Source organism: Phoenix dactylifera, unplaced genomic scaffold (genome assembly GCF_009389715.1).
Source record: "Phoenix dactylifera cultivar Barhee BC4 unplaced genomic scaffold, palm_55x_up_171113_PBpolish2nd_filt_p 000092F, whole genome shotgun sequence".
Taxonomy (NCBI): Eukaryota; Viridiplantae; Streptophyta; class Magnoliopsida; order Arecales; family Arecaceae; genus Phoenix; species Phoenix dactylifera.
In genome coordinates this window covers 856,350-877,480 of record NW_024067680.1, presented here as the reverse complement: position 1 = coordinate 877,480, position 21,131 = coordinate 856,350, and the positions used below count along the sequence as shown (strand labels likewise).

General features: G+C 38.5%; 2 protein-coding genes and 1 long non-coding RNA gene across 4 annotated transcripts; 2 read left to right on the top strand and 1 right to left on the bottom strand.

Moving 5' to 3' along the window:
* The first annotated feature begins 2,348 nt into the window (after positions 1 to 2,348).
* On the top strand, positions 2,349 to 3,729 carry LOC103717314. The gene is made up of 2 exons (XR_605658.3): positions 2,349 to 2,653; positions 3,452 to 3,729. It is a non-coding gene; the product is annotated as an uncharacterized LOC103717314 (long non-coding RNA).
* Positions 3,730 to 3,990: 261 nt separating this feature from the next.
* Positions 3,991 to 6,846, bottom strand: LOC103717324 (pentatricopeptide repeat-containing protein At5g66520-like). Its single transcript, XM_008805652.4, has one exon. The coding sequence runs from the start codon at positions 6,518 to 6,520 to the stop codon at positions 4,796 to 4,798; it is 1,725 nt and encodes a 574-aa protein (XP_008803874.1). The 5' UTR covers positions 6,521 to 6,846; the 3' UTR covers positions 3,991 to 4,795.
* A 4,420-nt stretch (positions 6,847 to 11,266) lies between these two features.
* On the top strand, positions 11,267 to 20,520 carry LOC103717315 (diacylglycerol kinase 5-like). 2 transcript variants are annotated; one of them, XM_008805640.3, is made up of 13 exons: positions 11,267 to 11,402; positions 13,381 to 13,583; positions 13,718 to 13,840; positions 14,035 to 14,163; positions 14,702 to 14,787; positions 15,889 to 16,012; positions 16,352 to 16,400; positions 17,424 to 17,506; positions 17,945 to 18,012; positions 18,642 to 18,716; positions 19,406 to 19,493; positions 19,603 to 19,719; positions 19,997 to 20,520. In XM_008805640.3, the coding sequence occupies exons 1-13, from the start codon at positions 11,282 to 11,284 to the stop codon at positions 20,327 to 20,329; spliced, it is 1,599 nt and encodes a 532-aa protein (XP_008803862.2). In that variant the 5' UTR covers positions 11,267 to 11,281; the 3' UTR covers positions 20,330 to 20,520. The 2 variants fall into 2 exon arrangements, with proteins under 2 accessions (XP_008803862.2, XP_008803861.1); XM_008805639.3 differs by having other exon boundaries at positions 11,275 to 11,402; positions 13,370 to 13,583.
* The last annotated feature ends 611 nt before the right edge of the window (positions 20,521 to 21,131 follow it).

Sequence of the window (21,131 nt, the reverse complement as noted above, 5' to 3'; positions counted from 1 at the left end):
TGGGTTTGATCATAACCCAATCCGTTTAACTTGTTTAACCTGTTTGAAACCTGCTTAACTTGTTTTTAACTAGTTTAACCCGCCTGATTAGCCTGTTTAAATCCATTTGATCTGTTAAAAATCCGTCTAACTCGTTTAACTTGTTTAACCTGACTTGACCTATTTAATGAATATGTCATGTGGGTCGGATCGGATTACCCATTTAATAAACAGTTTGGATTCAGATTAGAAATTTTGACATGTTTAATAAATAGGTCATGTTTGTACTGATGAAATTTTGATCCGACCCACATCCAATATGACCATATCTGATCCGACCCGACCTGATTGCCATCCCCAGCCTTATCCAAACTATCTCTGGAAGGCCTTTTGTACTTAGCTTTTGCTGTTCATTTTATGACAACTACATCCTATATCATGTTTCCCTTTTTTTTTTTTTTTTTTTTTTGTAACTTGCTCGATTCAGTTCTCGAAAATAATTTAGGGCTTCCTTGTTGTGATGTTGTGGGGGGCTCCCACTGTCACACATAAATAAAAGGTTTACATGTTGGATTCGGCTTTCTATGTTTTGGACCAGAAAACTGAGTGGACTGGTATCGATCCATATGCTGTCTTGGTATTCTCTCTCTCCCAGAATCTCAGGCATATCAATAGAAGAAAAGAACTAGAAAAAAGTCGGGGGTTGTTTCTTTGCTAGAAATAAGAGAAAAATGATGGGTAGAACGATTCTGTCTGACTTCATCGGCGGCAAAGAAGCCTTGGAAACCCAATGAGTTTTGTGGGAAGCCTAAAACACATCTTTAAAGCGAGTAATGACCTTTACTAATGCAATTCATATTCAGCATTAGCCTTGGCACCTGAAACATCTTGCCTCCGATTCACAAACCCTGATTTATTAAGATGGCCTATGAAATTTGAAAACCTTGTTTTCGTAAAATCATACCAGCTTTTTATCTCTGAAATTAGCTTTAGATCTGAAATGGGGACATTTATCTGTTGTGGGATGGGGTTCCGAACTTTAGTCCCACATCGGCTAATCAGCGGAAAGGTCTGTGCCTTAAATGGGGGGCTCAATAACCTCTTCTCATCGAGGCGCCTTTTGGGGGCAAAACCGTGAGGGGTGGAAAGGGTGGTTCCACCCGGGGCGCCACCAGAGGGTGGACCCCCGGGAGCGGTCGATGATCCCCGATCCCTAGAGCGGACAATACCTCGGTGAGGACGCAGTCGCTTTCCCTGCTCGGCTGGTGTGCGGACTGTTGCTGGGGTAAAAACCCCGCAACAGATGGCGCTAGAGGAAGGGCCCCGGCCACGCACAGACCTTCCCGCTTGGGGGGGCTGTGTTGTGGGATGGGGTTCCGAACTTTAGTCCCACATCGGCTAATCAGCGGAAAGGTCTGCGCCTTAAATGGGGGGCTCAATAACCTCTTCTCATCGAGGCGCCTTTTGGGGGCAAAACCGTGAGGGATGGAAAGGGTGGTTCCACCCGGGGCGCCACCAGAGGGTGGACCCCCGGGAGCGGTCGACGATCTCCGATCCCCGGAGCGGACAATACCTCGTTGAGGACGCAGTCGCTTTCCCTGCTCGGCTGGTGTGCGGACTGTTGCCGGGTGAAAACACCGCAACAGATGGCGCTAGAGGAAGGGCCCCGGCCACGTACAGACCTTCCCGCTTGGGGGGGCTGTGTTGTGGGATGGGGTTCCGAACTTTAGTCCCACATCGGCTAATCAGCGGAAAGGTCTGTGCCTTAAATGGGGGGCTCAATAATCTCTTCTCATCGAGGCGCCTTTTGGGGGCAAAACTGTGAGGGGTGGAAAAGGTGGTTCCACCCGGGGCGCCACTAGAGGGTGGACCTCTAGGAGCAGTCGACGATCTCCGATCCCCAGAGCAGACAATATCTCGGTGAGGATGCAGTCGCTTTTCCTGCTCGGCTGGTGTGCGGACTGTTGCCGGGTGAAAACCTGCAACACTATCAAATGGTCCAAGTTCACTCTACGGGATCATGATTCCAAGTTCTAACCTTTTTATAATAATTGACATGGTAACTAGTGCAGTACATTCTTGTACTACCCCAATTCATTGGACGGGTACAGTAGTCCAGCTATTAATAACGTTTAATATCTTCAGAAATCTAAACCATGTAATATGGATTCTCTCTCTCTCTCTCTTAAAAGAAAAATGGGATGTAGACATTTAAACAGAGTTTGTTATGTCGTACATTCCAAATTGCATTAAAGAAAGCAATAGCAAGCAGTACAAATGGGAACGGCTGTTTATCGATGTGCGGTACAAGCAAGATTTAAGTTAAAGTACTTCCCATGCCTCTAAGAGTCAAGATTCCAAGATGAGGCTGTCAAATATATATAGGAAGAATGGGAAGGGGATGAAGCATGGGAGTTTGAGATCAAAAGCATCATTGAGTGCAGCGTTGATGAAACTCTGCATCCTGTTGGGCGATCCATCGCACCAAAGGTTTGAGGAATTCACCAGCACTGCACTCAATCATGTCTTTGATATCCCAATCAGAAAGAAAGATAAATAGCTTTCTTTTGAGAGGCAATGATTAATTTTGTTCGTGAAATCTCCTCTCTTGGATTGGAGCTGGTTTTACGATTTTGGATCGATCAGTGAGCGCACCGAAACGCCATCATGAGAGGTAGTATGATTTCATTTTTGTTATGTATCTAGCTTTCCTAAGAGAATGTAATGAAAATAGCATCATTTATTACATTCTTAAAGTGATTACCCTTTGATCTCTCAAGGATTCTTAAGAACCTCTCTCGGTTTAGATGCAAGACTCAAGCTTACTAATTCACGAGGAATAGAAAATCAAGTAAATCAATGATGAGCCTTGGAGTGCCCCAAGCTCGCATTAATAATCAGATCTATGAGTTTGATGGGAAGTTGCTTCTCTAAACTCTACATTGTTTGCATCGCTGCAGAGGTCTATGAGAATCAAATTTCAGGCTCTTGCTTGTAAGCCAAGATTGTGTCAATATTCTTCCCAGATTTCATTTTAAATGTCCACCATGTCATTAAAAAAAAATTCCTCGAGGACAGACCGAGAGTTCCATTCAGATATTGTCTGCTGCCCTGACTTATTACAAGCAGTCATTACTGTCGAGGTAAATGATTGGACGAAGTGGTTCGAGGTCCTATCATGGCTTGTTCAGACCAAGATTTTATGACCGAGAAATCATTCTTGAATCATAATTTTTCATTCCAATTTTACAGGTAAATTATACCATCCTTGTCTCAGTCTGACCAATATGAATAAAAATCACGTTTTGATAGGTAAGCTTCATTTTATTGATAGAAAATCTGCAACACTTCAAATCACTCCGAAAGGGCCTGTATTCCATAAACTATGGAATTTGAATTAGTAAAATTTTTGTAATGCTATGATGTGCTAAAAATGCTATGCCAACACCAATTTAATACTATATATTTTCAGATCAAATTCTCTGAAGAAAATGATGGAAATGCATCCAATTTCTACAAATGATACCTTGATGTCAAGCTTTCTGATGTTAATGATGAAACAATAGATCCTTGTACAAGACTTTAGCAACACAAGTTATTGTGGCTACATGCAAGTTGGCCTATTGAAAAGCAGATGCCAAGTTCTTGCAATGCCAGCTCTTTACATAATTGGGAAGAACAATAGCTTCTTATGACCTGTACCATTTCATTATTCAGTTGCACCAGAGAATGAAATGCTGACTTCTTAAAGACTTGTGAATGTTCATTGTTCTTATATTATGCTGTGAACCAGGGATTATTTAGTCCCTTGATCAAATCTTCACTGAGACAAGGCACCTTGCCTGGCTTTCCCGTCAATGAGATTTGGTCCAATGCATTTTGTCATATAATATTCACGAAAACAATAAGGAGTGGCTCATAATTATATTTCGCACATTGAATTCAGAAATTCTTGAGGAAGTCATCTTCCCAACAAATATCCATGAGTTAGGAGCTACTCACCATAAAAGATGAGGAAAACATCCAACATCTACGAATGATTTCTCAGTCATAAGATCTTACAGTAATGTCATAATAGCGATCACTTTAGACTTCAAAAGCCTTGGTTGTCCTGACCTTTGTACTAACTAATCCAAAAGCAGTTGTCTTCTCAAAGCAATATCCAACCACATTTTGCTTCTAGTTGTCTATGTCAAGCAATAATTCATTATGTGGTTGGATACTTAACTGAAAACAACTGGATATATGCCCAAGCCTGTTGCATTCATATCCTAAAAACCTCCACTGGACCACAAATTGAGATAAATATGGAATTCTTTTTTCCATTTAATTGCTGCAACAATTTTATAATCATCAACCTTTTCGAGCAAGCTCATTTGCCATACAAGGTTTGCAAGCACATTGATGACAATCTTGCCAAAGGCAAGTTCATATATATCCCAAGCAGCATGATCTTTTCTAGTAGAGTTACATGCTCGCAAGCTTCCTAGCAACTCAGCATCTCCCATCTTTCTTTTATCTCTGAATCTGATAATTTACCAATTGAGCGATGTTCATATTCATTATCTTAACTTTACACTGGAGTCATATTCAATTGCTTTTCTTTCAGCAGAAGTCCCACCCTTTCTGCTCCTTCTCCGGGAAATGAGGAGATGCACTGGAACTATTTTTCCCATCTTATATCTGACATTCCATTATCATAAAGGGAAAAAAATCAGAATCTCTCTTGATACCACTTCAACTAAAGTCAGACAATCTCAATAAACAGAGTTGGAAGGAATAAATGACCATACTTTTCCCAATGAAAACACTATCTTCACCAATAATCTTTACAAGAGCAACTACCCCCTTTGAAAAGATGGAAACGAGTTCGATCTCTGACAACTATTTCTCTATCATAAACTTTAGATATAAGTTTAATGACATGATGGCAATCGCCACACACTCTAAGGTTCTTTAGTACACGAATTGCCATCCCATCCACTGTGCTAATCAAACCAAAAGCAATTGCCAACTTCTCGCTATGACGAGCAAGTGCATCTTCCTTGTCCTCTTCATCTATGTCAAGCAGCACTTCTTTCTTGTCTGGGACATATCCCTCCAGTCTTAACCGATTCTCAATCTCTTCCCACTTCATCAAGATATCTTTAATCTGGGGATGAGTTGTATCACCTACCAAGAACTGGTGAACTGTTCCTCCAATCTCAATTAAACTGCACCCTGGGGTTTTCTGTACTCCCTTCTTCTTCATCAAGAACCTCACCTTCCTAGCATCATCATGCCTCCCTGAAGCAGCATAAATGTTCGCCAAGAGAACATAAACCCCACTACTATCTGGCTCTAATTGAATCAAGTGCTTTACAACATGTTCAGCCAGTTCCACACTTCTATGAAACCTACACCCTGCCATCAGAGCTCCCCAGATTAGAGCATCGGGTTCCATGGGCATACTCTCCACGAAATGTCTAGCTTCATGGAGTAACCCGTTACGTGCCAAGAGGTCCACCATACACCCATAATGCTCAATCTTTGGCCTAATACCGTAGTGCCTGCTCATCGAATCAAAGATCTTGCAGCCTTCATTAACCAGTCCTGCATGCATGCAAGCACATAGTGCACCTATGAATGCAATGTCATCAGGCACAACACCACACTTCTCCATCTCTGAGAAGAGTTTCAGTGCCTTCAAACCCCGACCATGCATCGCAAGACCTGTGATAATTGTAGTCCAAGCCAACAAATTCTTCTCCTGCATCCCATTGAACACCTCCAAACCCAACTCCACCTTCCCACACTTTGCATACATATCGATCAAAGAAGTACCCAGGAACACACTAATCTTAATCCCGTTGCTCCTCAAATAGCCATGGACCCACTTCCCCTGCTCCAACGCCCCCAGATGGGCACAAGCAGCGAGCACGCTAACCAGAGTCGTGTCATCAGGCTTAAACCCTTCAGCTTGCATCCGCGAAAAGAGCCCCAGCGCCTCCTTCGAACACCCACCTTGGGCGTAACCGGAGATCATCGCACTCCAAGTCACCACATTTCTTGCAGGTGTTCCATCAAACAGCCTTCTGGCGCGTCCTAGATCACCAGTTCTCACATACCCACTTATCATCGAATTGTAAGAAACCACGTCGACGTCTCGAGCATGATCCAACAAGCGGCGGGCATCGGCGATGGCTCCAACGACAGAGTAGAAGTGGATGAGGGCATTGTTGACGAAGAGGTGGGAGTCAAGGCCGAGCTTGAGGGCGTGGGCGTGGGCGGAGAGGCCCTGGGGGCGGGCAGGGATGAGAGAGCAGGCTTTGAGGAGGAAGGGGAAGGTGTGGGTGTCGGGGAGGAGGCCTGAGCGGAGGAGCTGGGCGTAAAGGGCGAGAGAGGAGTGGGGGAAGGGGGTGCGGGCGTGGGCGCGGATAAGGGTGTTGTGGAGGAAGACGCTAGAGACAAGGAGGCCGGCGGCGGTGAGGTGGGCTTGGATTTGGTGGAGCTGCCTGGGGTGGGTGCATCGGGAGATGAGGGCGGGGAAGTCGGGGCTCATGACAGCGAGGAAGAAGGAGCCGCCATTGGCAGTTAAGTAGCCGTTGGAAGAGGAGAGAGGGGAAGGGTATCTCCCTCCCCCGTTCAAGGGAATGAGCTTCGAAAGGGCATTAGAGGCATTCGGAGCAGAGCACTGGACCGACAGTGATGCATTTTTGGGCCAGGCCTGCTAACGGTCCACTCGAACCAGCCTGTGTTGTAAATGGGTGGGGCCACTATTTAAATGGAGTTTGGGTTTCGATTTGATAAACTCAGAATTAGGCGAGGCTGATGCCAGCCAGTCCAAGTCTTGTATGGTTTGAGTATTTCATGTATATAAATATATTAAATATATAACTTTTATATATATTCTCTCTCTCTCTCTCTCTCTCTCTCTCTCTCTCTATATATATATATATATATATATATATATATACACATGTACATATGCATATATAGATACATATTTATTTATTTGTCACGGGTTTGACCTTTCGCAACGTTAATCCAGCATGGTGCTCCTATGTCATTTGTACAAAGAAGTGACGCAGTTGGGGTGGGAAGGTTGTTGGATTTTTGGTGGATGATGGCTGAAATTGTTTGGATCCTAAGTTAATATGGGCTAGGACGTGAAAGAAAGGGATTAGGCCTGCGATTTAGATCTGAAACCTAAAGGAGTTTGTGATGATTAGGGCATCAAAAGATTAGGGCTATTGCGTGAAGAACAAAATAACTATGGGCTGAATAAAAGAGTCTGACCTCTATTCTAAACTCAAGAATTTTTCGGCATTTCGCTGAGGAAGAAAGGAATCTTGGAGTCTTACCAAAGGAGGAAAAAGAAGCCTTTCGCCTCTAGATCGCAAGAGCAATTGAAAACCAAATTAGTTCTGCTTTTATTCTTCAACGTCCATCCTTTAAATAGATGGGACGTTGGAACAAAATAGAAAATTAATTTATGACAAAACTCAGATTAAGACTTATAACTAAACTTAAATACTAAGGGCTAAAGGACTTCCAACCAGAGTAGGATTTGACCAAGGGACCAAGTAAGACTCCTAATTAAAGTAGGAGTGGACCAAGTCCTCTTTTCACACTACTTGATGTGGACCCCTTGATGCCACTTGGCAATCAATTATATGGACTCAATTAAAAGACTCAATTCAGCAAACTACAACTTAATTAAGGACTCAATTAACAAAACGAACCAAAAATCAAACCCAACTTCATGCGCACGCCCTAAGGATTGGGCGCCTTGCTCCTGCATCAAGGAGCCAGCGACATAATTGGAATTGCATATAAGGCAAAGGCAAGACAATAGAAGTTATGGAACTATAAAAATAAAGTTTTTGTTAACGAAACCAGATGATTACAAGCCTATATAACCATCACTCAGACTATAATTACAAAATGACTTGTGAAATAGGGGAGGCAATAATGGACACCACAAGAATCCGCAAGGAAATTGGTCTACTGGATTGTTCCTGTCCACCTTCCTGATAATACCTAACAGAGCATCCTGAAATGCGACCCTAGGGTTCCAAAATATCGAAAAGCATTATTAAACTTTGTTGGCTCGTTAATGGAAGGACATATAGAAAACGCCCCTGCAAAACTGACATAAAGAAGCTCATGACATCAAATTACAATGTATCTACAAAATTGTGTAAGAGGATATGGACCATGCGAAAATGCTAGACAGATCCCCACTTGATCAAGTCGATTCAATCCGATCCTCCTTGTGCTGCAGCTAGTCTTCTATACTCCAAAGTTGTTCGTTAGATTGGTGCTCCCCTTCTTCTAGCACGATGAGGTGGTCTCAATCATAAGTAATGAAAGCCATCCACTAATTGGCCCGTAGGCCCAAATAGCAACCTTCTACCTAACCGATGACCCAACTAATTAACCAGCCAACCTTCCGATCACCATGCAACGAACAAATGATAATAATCTGTCGGGATTAAAAACAGCAATGGCACTTTTGGCGGCAGCGCAGTAGCAGCCAGTGCAATCGTTGAGAAGGGTTTTTCCATCAGTTTTCAGTGCTTTCACCAGCAGTCGTGGCTGTTGCTATATCCTCTTTTTTTTGCAGTGAGGCGAGAACTTTTTAGCTGACACTACCAAAATTATGCGCCTAACAAACGAACAGTGAAAGCCGTGCTTTATGAATTCCTTCGAAGAAACAATGGCATATGTTGAATGTCTCTGAAACCTTCATTAATGAGCCATGTTGATTAAACTTGGCCCCGATCAAGTCATGCCTTATGGTTTAAAGATCGAATCACTCAGACCTGATCCATCCGAAACTGCCGAATACTGCCACCGACCAACTATCTCATTTCTTATTTATTTTAATTCAAATAAAAATTAATCTCACTTTTAATATTTTTAATAGAGTTAACTAAATCACCTAGTGAAGTTTAATGCCTTATGTTTAATTTTCAAATTTATACTTATTTTCTCGTATTATGAAAATATGAAAATAGTGTTAAATATTGATGATATCATATTTTTTTTAAATTAAAAATCAAGCATACAATATTATGAAACTCATGATTTATGGTGAATTAATGGATCCATGATTGTTTTACCGTTAAGCACTATTTGTGAACAATGAGTTCCATATTTATAAAATTGTATTTTTGTTTTTGAAAAGAATAATTTCATGGTTATTCTACTATTAAATACTTATTTATGGGCTATGAACTTTATAAAGCCATTTAGTGTTTTAATCATGTATAATTCAAGAAAATACAACTTAAGAAAAAATGTCTCATTGTCTATGACAACAGAACTCTCAAATAGCTTTGTATCGCCCCTGAAAGTGGGATTAATCGACATCCAGTTTCATACGACCCTAATAGTGGGTAATAATAGTTGACATACGATCATGCCAGCGGATAATAGTAGTTGACATATAACCTTGCCAATGGATAATAGTTATTGGCATATGACCCTGCTAGCAGGTAATAGTAGTTGGCATACGACCCTACCAATGGATAAGTGTTTGTCAATTACAACCCTATCACAGGTATAATAGTGACTTTAGAATTTAGTCTGAGAAAAATGATTTAATCAATAATAAATGATTTATGATTTTGTTTATACTAAACACCAAGAACTATGTTCTACGGATGATTTATGCATGCATGATTGAGTTTATAACTTGTTTTATGAATAATATTTGCCAAAGTTGAACCTGCTTATCTCAAGTCAATTGCAATTCAAATTGGTGAGCTAGGTCAAAAATTTCCGGTTGGCTCTTTGGCAAGATCTTGATCCGATTTTAACTGAATAATATTGTAGAGTACCTAATGCGTGCAAAAATTCCATTCAGTTTTCTCTCGAAAAAAGAAAGTTAAAATTTTAGAGTTTTATGAAATTAGGCCACAAGACAATCATTTCCGATTTCTTACGATTGATCAAGATCTCCAATGGAGCCTGAAATCTAGCTAGGTTTGCTAGTTTTTCGATGGCTTCATTATTTGCCAAGAAAACTAAGCAAATATATATATATAAAAAAATCTAGTAAAAAATATTTAAATAGTTAAAAGTAAATTTTACAGTCTCAACCAGTACAGTGATATTTTATCAGTTGATATCTTGGCCTATATCAATTTATACCGTCCAGAGTAATAAAATAATTATACTAGTTAATACCCAACCCCAATACATTTACGAAAACCTTGGTAAAACCATTTAGAAATATTCAAAATTATACATTCATTCTCTACCTACCCAACTTTGGTCTCGATAATTTGGGAGGGGGAGGAGCGTAACGTATGGGACCCACCAATAAATATCCACCACAGGTCCACAACAACCAACTCCACCATCGATGTATCCTGCCAAAAGAAGTCCATGACCGTGGCAAAAGTGGACTTGCACGGACACACACACACACAAAAAAACCAGATGAACAAATCGGACAATTGAAAAAAACAACAAACTTTCTATCCATAACGACCAACGTCATATGTTGCACGTATCCTCTTATTCCATGTGGCAAAAGAACTACTCATTAACGTGCAACGTAGCGTTAGCCCCAAAATAAGATGATATTACTAATAGATGATTGATGATTTTATCCAAAAAATTATTATTATTATTTTTTTGCTAATTAGCTCTAGTATCCCCCCCTCCCCAAAAAAAAAAAAAAAAACTTTAGCTCATCGAGAGCTCATTGTGTAAGCACCAAATGGGACATGCGCCTATTGGGCTCGGGTTGTATTTTTCAAAATGGTGTTTTTTTTTTTTTTTTTGTCAACTATTGAATTGAAAATAGCAACTTTAAGATCTGAATAGATGGATGAGTGAGAGTTGCAATCATGTTGAAAGAAGACGGCCATTCACACTGAAAGGTATAATCTGAAAACGAATGAGAAGGCTTGACCCACGGACCTCAGCGCATCGGGAAGCTCATGGATATCCGAACCGGGACAACCATCTAAACTCAATCCCTAAGGCCAAAAGATATGCCACGTAGGATAATTCCATCAGGGTCACCTTTTTAAGTCGCGTTGGCTGTGCACTTTGATTTTTCTATATGGTAAAAACGAGTCCCGCGTGGAGGATGTTATACCTGAATGCCGAGAAAAGGGGAATATCATAATAATTGCTATGCGGACGTCATATCCACCGTTTAAATCTACAGTCAAATACATCTTGTCCGCGCACTCAACGCGTACGCATACGTGCGCTTCTGGAAGATGAGAAACGAGCATTGAATCTTCTTCTCCTCCGTAGAAATTCACAATTCCTGTTTTGTCCCCAATCCAGCAATTAAATGCCCGAACGGTCAAAATTTCTCCCACTTCGGCTTCCGGATCGGGTCTTGGATTCAAACCGGGAGAAGCACCCCGACCTTCTCCTCAGATCTGTCCGATTCACCGCGGATTGCTTCTCTGGTGAGCCTCTCGGATCCGAATTCAATGGAATTTATTTTTTGATTTCTCAATCCATGCAAGAATCTTAGGGTTATTCCGCTCAATTTTCTTCCAAAAAGTTGATTTTTTTTTAGAAGGCATGAGATGTTGTTTTTTAGATTCTTTTGATGGTGTGAGATCTCCATTGGAACTTGAAATCCAGCTGAGTTTGCTGGTGCCATTTTGATTTCTTTTGTTATTTGAATTGATTAATGGACAGTAGAGAGAGTGGGAATGTGCGTCGTTGATAAAGTCTATTGTGGAGTATGATGACCTGTGGTTATAATGGTGATCTATCTTCAGGTCGTCGCGTCGTCATTAGATCCTTGAGAAGTGTGATTCGTCTCAAATATGACTTATTTACTGAATGCACGTTCAGTTGAAAGTTTGTAGCTTTCGAGTGGTTGGTAGCTATGCTCGATCTATCTTAATTGATTCCATCTACAACCTGCTTATTCTATAAAATATGACTTGTGTTTGAGCTGATAGACATGTTTCAAAAAGTTTTATGTTTGTATGGAGTTTGAAGCCTTGTGTAATGCAATATGGCATTCAATTTTTGACTTCTGAAAACTCTTAACGTGATCTGATTACATCTCGATGATAAGATGCGTCTTATTTGGATTACTGGTATTCAAAATATGTATCTGAATTGAATGCAATTTTCATTTCTCTGCTCTCTCTCTCTCTCTCTCTCTCTCAACTGAATTCTGCTACCATCTTTGGAGAATGGGGAAATTTCTCTAACGTCTCGAACATATCGGTATTATATAAGAATTATTATTTACTCTCTTAGGTTCAGAATTGTTCGGTTTTGGTGTTGAACTCTCTTGGCATACTTTTCTTAATAAGAATTGAAATGTATGTAAAAGAAAGAAAGATCTGATAACATACTCTTGACCCTGTTCTATGCTCGGCCAACTAAATTGGGGAGATGGCGTTGGGTGTTGACAGCTTTTGCAACATTTAGCATATTCCTTGGTGAGGACAAAGAGGACGTTTAGTGGGTGGACTCTTTCATTTATCTTCAGAGGTGTTATTGCTGCAGTTCTGCATCAGGTCTTAGGCTTTAACTACTATGGGCATTGTGTATTACAATCTTAAATATACCTTTCATCAGCCATGAAAAAAGATTATAATACACATGAGATCGTTTCCTAAACTCTACAATAACCATAACTCATTGCCTTCAGATTGGTCAACCCGTTAACAATTGGGAAAAGGTTACTTATTCACAGATCCATTGTTTTAACAAGTACTTTGGTTCTGTAAGCTATTGTTAGATTTTGAGTATATCATTTATTATTTGCATAGCTTAAATTTATACATTGCTTATGCACTTATCGCATGCCACTGATCAGTGTTACCTGGACACATGCATTCAGTTCTAAAATCTATGTCGGATACATATCCAAGTTGATATGTATTGGATACCAGATATATATGACATGAAGTTCTTTGTTAGCCACTTTTAAAAATTGGAAGAGAGTTGAACTGTTGCAACAATGTTTGATTCGAACTCCTTCAACAATGAGTTTGATCCTCTAATTTGATATTAGGAATGAGTTTTTTTTTTTTTTTTGAGGTTTGCTAAGGATACAGGTATTGAAACAACTTTGCGAAATTATTTTTTTAAAAGTCATTAATTTAATTGAAAAGTTTGAATGGCAAACATGTATTTTGAAAGATCTTAATAAACAATATCTTTGAACTTCTTTAATGTTAAAATAGGTAATGTTTAAAGATATAAATATATAATTTAGTCAAATTCATATGTTATCTCACATATCCCTGTATCTCTCTTTCTCCCTCTTGCCAAGTAGACACTTGGATACATTTCCAAATCCAATTCTTATATCCATATCCATGCAACTCTGCCACTGACAGCTCCCACACATTCATGAATTAAATCACAATTCCTCATCCATGTTATAATGCAATTGCTGTAGGTTCATTTCAGGGATGGATGACTGCTCTTCTGAGATGAAGCAGCCATTGAAGAACTTCTATATCCCAGATTACATACTAGTACCTGATGCAGAGCGCGAGGAAGTTAGTTATACTCCCACTTGTCCTGTAATAGTGTTCATTAACTCAAAAAGTGGTGGCCAGCTTGGAGGTGATTTACTTAAAACGTATCGTGAGCTTCTCAATAGTTTTCAGGTACTTCTTGATCCCTGAGAGAAAGGAGATTGCACAGATATGTGCTGTTCATGATCATAATCCGCCAACTGTTATGGTGAATATGATTTGTTATGGTCACTGCATTAATTTATCATTTATATTTTTTATTTAAGGTTTTTGATTTAGGAGAGGAGGCTCCCGATAAGGTGCTTCACAGACTTTACTGCAACTTTGAAAAACTTAAGTCCAATGAAGATATTCTTGCCGCTGACATTGAGAGGAGATTGAGACTAATTGTAAGTGAAAGACTCTGAAATGGTGCTAAGGAGATCTTTTTTAGCTGGTGCTCCTTACAGCTTCATTTTCCAGAATTAGTAGAGCATACAATTGTTTACAGATTTTATCAACTACATGTTTTTCTTCTTCTTTTTTCCTTTTTTTTTTGAAGGAACTCCAATGTTTTATCTTAGACATGCAATTATTTCATTAGGTTGCAGGTGGTGATGGCACAGCAAGCTGGCTGCTTGGAGTTGTTTGTGACCTTAAACTTGCTCAGCCACCTCCTATTGCTACAGTGCCCTTGGGAACAGGGAACAACCTTCCCTTTTCATTTGGTTGGGTAGGCCACGTAACTTTCTTGTTTGGGGATCCAAATATTATTCTGTAATTAGTACATTTTCTCACTGCTTACGAAGACTGGCATTTTGGGCCTTGGGGCGATCCTGGAATCAGAGATTTGCCTCTTCTGATTCAATCTTCAGAGGACAACATTCAACTTTTATGCACATGCTTCTATGTCAAAAGCCAAGATCCTTCATCAGGATACAAGCAAAAGTGACTATATAATATTTTTCTGTCATTTACTATATTCTTTAGATTAGTGAAATATCTGGAGAAATACAAATTCAGTAAGAGATGAAAAATCTTACTAAATTACTTCATGTTTAGTGCTTCACAAACATATTTTTAGTGATTGAATGTGTTTGTGTATCTGTATGTATGCAAACCAGTAAGGCTTATTTTGATAGTTTTTAATCAATATAAATATTAATTTGGAGCCTCCAGGTTATATTGCTCGACTTATCTCAGGATACCAATGATTCCTTGATTCATATCAAGCAATTTATTCTATGTCATGCATTCAACTACCACTGCAGGGAAAGAAGAACCCTGGTACGGATCGTCAATCTGTAGAATATTTTCTTGAGCAAGTGATGAAAGCAAGAGAAATGCAAATTGATAGGTAGCATGTTCTAATCGCATTATTCTTAGTTTTAGGACTTTTATTTGCTTTGAATGAAATAGTGTCTCACCTTTATTCCTCTGTAGGTATTAATGTTACTTTTTATATGACTTATATCGACTTTGTTAAACTAGTGATGTTGCTGGGATCTAAAATTCAGCACTTATAGTTGCAATCCATGATTCGTCAATTATCTTATATTATCTGCTTGTCTGTCATCGGTGATATTCTATTCACGTAATTTAGATTTTTGTGAGTGCATAGCTTCTCCAATTTTTTTTCTAGCTCCGTTGTTATAGCATCTTTTTGTATCGAGGAAAAACACAACAGTCTGCTGCAAATCCACGATGAAGGTACAGACCCTCTACCCGAACCTTAAACTACATCAGTTGATTCAGTGCCAGGATGAAAATCCAGAACCCCTTAGAGTTCCAATACACATCCAGGTTTTCATGAAGCCATGCCTAAGCCGACCTGGCATGATGAAAAATCCTGCCATTTCAGATCTTGACTCCAATTTCAAATCCAAACATTTAAGTATGAGTTACTATTTATGACGGACCTAGATCAGATCTTACCTGATATATTAATGCCAATGCTCTTAAGAAACCATTTTTTTACTTATAACATGGTGGATTTTTCCTGTATTTATGGTTTGTGTAATTTTGCAACATATGATGCTATTATTTATATGTAAAATATACTACATAGTTGACATTTTTCTAACACTGTGTACATGCTATTCCATTCTTGACCCAAAGCTGAAATATATATGGTCAAATGTCCACGGTAATATTTAGTTTATTGGTGCCTTGATGGAAGGTGCTTCCACTGCTTAGATGCAGCATACCATGATAAACATTTGGTCAATTACTATATCTATTGGAATTCTATCATAGTCTACCTATTTTAGCTTTTTTGTTCATTATGAGTTGGTTACTTTCTTTTTTCCTTTTTTGATATAATTGCTTTCTCCATTTTACAGTTGACTTTTTCGTAATCTGATAATAATGTTTGCAAGAATGGAGGAATATTCCTGCATGCCATATAGATATCTGAAGCACAATGTTTGATTTAATTGCTTATGTTTTTTGACCTCAGCTGGCATATTATCATGAGGATGCGAGCTCCCAAGGATGGTTCCTGTGATCCAATTGCTCCTCTAGAGCTTCCACATGCTCTGCATGCATTTCACCGTGTCTCTAGCTCAGACTCGCTTAATGTGGTAAGGAAATCTCTTCTGCTTTTATGCTTGTCTGAACAATTTTATAAACTACTTTATTGTGTTGAAAAGTATTAATCAGCCAAAACACTAATTACCATGTGACTTGTATAATTATTGGATTATGCTGATGGACAAGCAGTGGTGACAGCTTGCTTACATGGTTAACTATAGATTTTGACCTTTTTTACTCTTTCTATTGATTATTCATACTATCTCACACTTGGTGATATGTAATTCCCTTTTTGAATTTTAAACTTTTGGTTCCAATACCATCAGTTCTTATTCTGTTTCTTTTTAATAAATAATTTAAGTTCTTTGTTCTTGTTTACCTCTTCTCAGGAAGGTTATGACACGTTCCGTGGGGGATTTTGGAACTACTTTAGTATGGGTAAGAAATATAGTCTCATTGCAAGGGAATATCAGAACATTTTATTTAAATAGCCTTATTCACAAGTTCCAAATCCTGATATTATCTTATTAAAATAATTTGTAACAATCATCTTTATCAACTTTCGTTTACCTTTAATGCTAGTTTTTTTTAGTTTTATTTTTTATTCACATTATTTAATTGTCTTTTGGGATTTTTGCTTGTTCGTCTATGAGATTCTCGATGATCTAGGTCAACTTGCTTAGTCATGATTTCAGAGATGTGCATGTAAAAGAAAGAAAAAAAATAATAAAAGAGAATACTGACGGGAAGAAATACTAAATCAACACCCTCGATGTCCTAGTGCTATGTCAAAATGTGGCAGAGTGAGGTCTCATGGTGCCCATATTATCTCTTCACATAAAGGAGTCTAGTGACTAATTCTTTTTGTATATATAGCCATCTTGCTTTGAGCTTATCTGCCGATGCTTCTATAGAATGGACAACATGTATTCTTGCTTCCTCATCTTCACCTTTAAGTTTAAAATGTCACCATTTTGGTTCACTTCATTTTAAAAGCTTACTGTAGGGCGAATCTGAATGAAGTGGTAGCAAGCAGCTTTTAGGTAATGGCTATTTTGGGTAGATATCATATATTCACCTTGATGTGCAACAACTAGTTGTCTCCGCAAGTTGTAAAGGTCAAGTTGGTGACCCGCCAGTAAGCACTTTAGAACTCTAGAGTTGTTAGCAATATAAGCACAATATGAAGAATGTTTGAAGCATTGCTGCTCTGGAAAATATGCTTGCTTGTTGAAATACAAGCTTAGCATGATTGAACTTGAAAACAGAAATGGTATATTGTTCAATAAACTGAGATGTTATGTTTCTTATTCTTATATTATGCAGTGTTTTATTTTCTCTTTTACTAAATCTGTGAGTAGGGACAAAACATATGCCAGTCAGGTATGTCGTTTGATGATTATTTTAACTAAAATTTTGAGCAACATGGTTATGTGCATGATAAATTTCCTGTTGTTACAGGAATGGATGCTCAAGTATCATATGCATTTCACTCTGAGAGGAAGCAGCACCCGGAAAAGTTCAAGAACCAGTTAGTTAATCAGGTCATATTTTCTTCATGTTGGTTCAGAAATAAGAAGATTCTCTCTTGTTATTTGTTGTTATGTGCTGTTGTAGTACACATACAACAAGATGAATATTCTTCCAAGGAGAAATTGTTTTCCCATTCTTTAATTTAGCCTAGTATGAAAATGAATTTGTCTTGCTGCAAGCTCTTGTGGAGGTCCACAAAATGCTATTCTTTTTTCTTTCCGCCATATAACCATTAAGTATAGGTACTCATGCATTTATTGCTTTTGGTAAACTTGTCAAAATTCTACAATATTTTGAATAAACTTCATTGTTGACTGATGCAGATAAATTTGTGTGGTACCAGTGCATTAGTGTGAAATTATTAACTGCATTTTAAATGATGTGCGTTCTATCATGCAAAGCCAAGCTTTTTTGAGGAAATGTTAATAAACATAATTATCATAGTGCAGAGTACCTATGCGAAGCTTGGATGTACACAAGGATGGTTTTGTGCTTCTCTCTTTCATCCTTCTTCAAGGTAAAATATTTGTTTCTGGTTTATATAATGTGTACTAACTGAAAGAGTAGTCATCATTTTCTGACATTGTTAACTCAGCCCAATGAAGTTCATGATGGTTAGGAAATTATAAGTTTATATTCCTGCAATCTAAACTATAATAAGCAATTTCAATTACCACTGAGAACATGCTAAAGTTTCCCTTTTTGAAGGATCCAGGGCTACACTTGAACATGAATGAGCGCAGTCTTCTTATTGGCTTTATTTCCAGCTTTAACATACACTCAAGAAACATATTTTTATACAACTAATTCTTTAAACACATGATTTATGCTGGTTTAGATATTATATCTGAGCAAATTTCTTCACCTTTATACTGGCTTTATTTTTTTTTTTGGTGAAAAAATATTTGAAATACTTCTATTATCCTTGCATGCTTAATTTATTAGAATGAAACTTCTGTCCTCAACATAAACATCTGGCCTTGCATGGAGGATGACGAGAAAGGACTAACAGAATCTTACCCATACAGTAGGGACTTGGCAGTTCTGCTGTTTCATGCTTAAATCTCCAGCCTAAACTTTACTAGAATCCAATACCACTGATAACATGCATCGGTCTTTTCAGTTTTAATTTTAATGTTTATGCAGGAACATAGCTCAGCTTGCAAAGGTGAAGCTCATGAAAAGACCGGGCCAGTGGGAAGAACTCCATATTCCGCACAGGTAAACTGATGGCGCAACATTTTTCTTCATTCATTTCCAAGTTACAACCATGTATGCTTCAGCTGGTATAATCATTTAATAAATTTGTGGATAGAGTGGGAATGCAGAGAAAGGGGGAGTCTCTCTCTATCTCTCTATCAGTGCCGCTCCCCTCTTTCTCTTAGCAGGATCCTCCAGAAGAAGATAAAAAGCATATACCTTGTGGATACTTATTGGTGGCCAGTTTTGCATGCCCTACTCCAAGTGGTTTAATTATATAATAGCTAGATTTTAATGTGTATATTTTTTTCCCCTTTCTTTCACCTAACAACATACTCTCACACAACCTCCTTGTATATTAATTTTGTTTTGTGCTGCTATGTTGATTTTTTTTTTTTAATGGATATGTGATTGCCTGAAAAAATTTGTGAGACTACCAAATTCTTGTTGCTGGAAGCACTTCCAAAGAATAGGACCTCCTTTTAATACAGGCTTAATTTGGTTGACTTTTAGGCTTTTAGGTGTTTCTTAAGACCAGCCATGTCTGTAGTTTTGAGATGGGAGGATGATTGAAAAGCGGCTGTAGACTCTATGCACCACATTGATATACTCCTCAAGATATACTGCTTGTTTGTAATCATGTTCGGTCGCAGATTATTTCACAACATTAAAGGGTCATCCAACTAAGTAAACTGCTTAATTTTTTGCAGCATCAGATCGATAGTTTGTCTTAACTTACCAAGCTTTTCTGGAGGATTAAATCCTTGGGGAACTCCAAATCAGAGGAAAACACGAGATGTGAGTTTGCTTTACCATTCTTACACCTCCCTCATTATAATCAGACGGTTCTGTGGGACAAAATTTTATCAAATACATCCCTTGAAACTTTGATTGTGGTCTTCTATAGAGGGATCTGACTGCACCATATGTCGATGATGGCCTTCTTGAGGTTGTTGGCTTTCGAGATGCTTGGCATGGGCTTGTTTTGCTTGCTCCCAATGGACATGGAACTCGTCTTGCACAGGTATGTTAATCTCCTGTTTCAACTAACCATGTTATCTGTATCATTATTCACCTTCCACTCTTATCCGAGCAAATTGCTGTATCAGTAATGATCTGCTCTCTATTCCATCAGAAATAATGATCCATGACAACTAGTTATTGAAATTTATAAATTGTGCATCTTTTTTAATGCTGTTACAGAACAATGAGAACTTCCACTAGAGGATATTCTGGTCAAACTCATGCATTACTCGACAAAAAATTCATGCACAACTTGAGTCCATTGTTTCTGCTTGTAGGCACATCGAATTCGCTTCGAGTTCCACAAGGGCGCAGCAGACCACACATACATGAGAATTGATGGGGAGCCCTGGAAGCAGCCTCTTCCCATGGATGATGACACTGTTGTTGTGGAGATCTCCCATCTTGGTCAGGTTAAAATGCTTGCAACTAACCACTGCAGATCCAAAAGTATCCATGACCCTTCAACACCTTCATCAGCGAGCAGCCATCATGATGATGAAGATAGCTGCGAAGACTCTGAAGATGAGTGGGAAGGGGAGAGGAGGAAGTTTGGCGCTGCAGAGACGTTCAAATTTCCAGAGGATATAGACATAGCTCACCTCAGCTAATAAGGTTTCTCTACCTTCTCGAGTTGGAACATGTTCGTTATAATTTTATGGATGGCCCAAGATCTTTTTTGCCCATTTTCCATGTTCTGATATATTACTTGCTGTGGAGGGCTGTCAATTTGAAACTGATGGTGAAAAGCATTTATATTATGGTTACTTTTATTAAATTCCTCACTAGAAGTTATATTTGGCTTTTTTAGCCAGGAGAAACCAATATTTATTAGAACTACTTAGCCCATATTCTATATATTTTCAGCAATTAGAGCAAAGTACTGAAAATTCATTTCTAAAATTCTAACAAGGAAATTTATCATCAAGATCATTTTAGCTAATTATTATATAAAAAATAATTGGAAAAACTCTTTCCATTGATTACTCTCCAATTACTCTGAGAGAGTTGAAATTCTCTCTAACTTGCCAAGGTTAAACACTTCTGAATCTTAGCATATCTTAGGAATTGCAGGAGCATAAAATTTTCTAATTGTCTAAACCTTAATTTTGTAGCCATCGATCTAAAACCCCCAGCAGAAAATATGGAGCAATATTTTCTTGTTACAATCTTTTCTGTAAAGCAACTTTTATTGGTATTATAATAGAATATTAAACATCAAATAACATGACATAATAACCATTATCTTTTCTCTTCTATATAGCATGCAGTAAAAAAGCGAAAATATTTATAATCACTATTACTTTTATTCTAAGCAACAGTTCAGAAATTCGGTTCCCTTGGCCTCCCCTTTCCTTCTTTGATTAATTAATCTTCTGACTCTGCGAGTGGCTCCGTCGGATTTGGGATTAG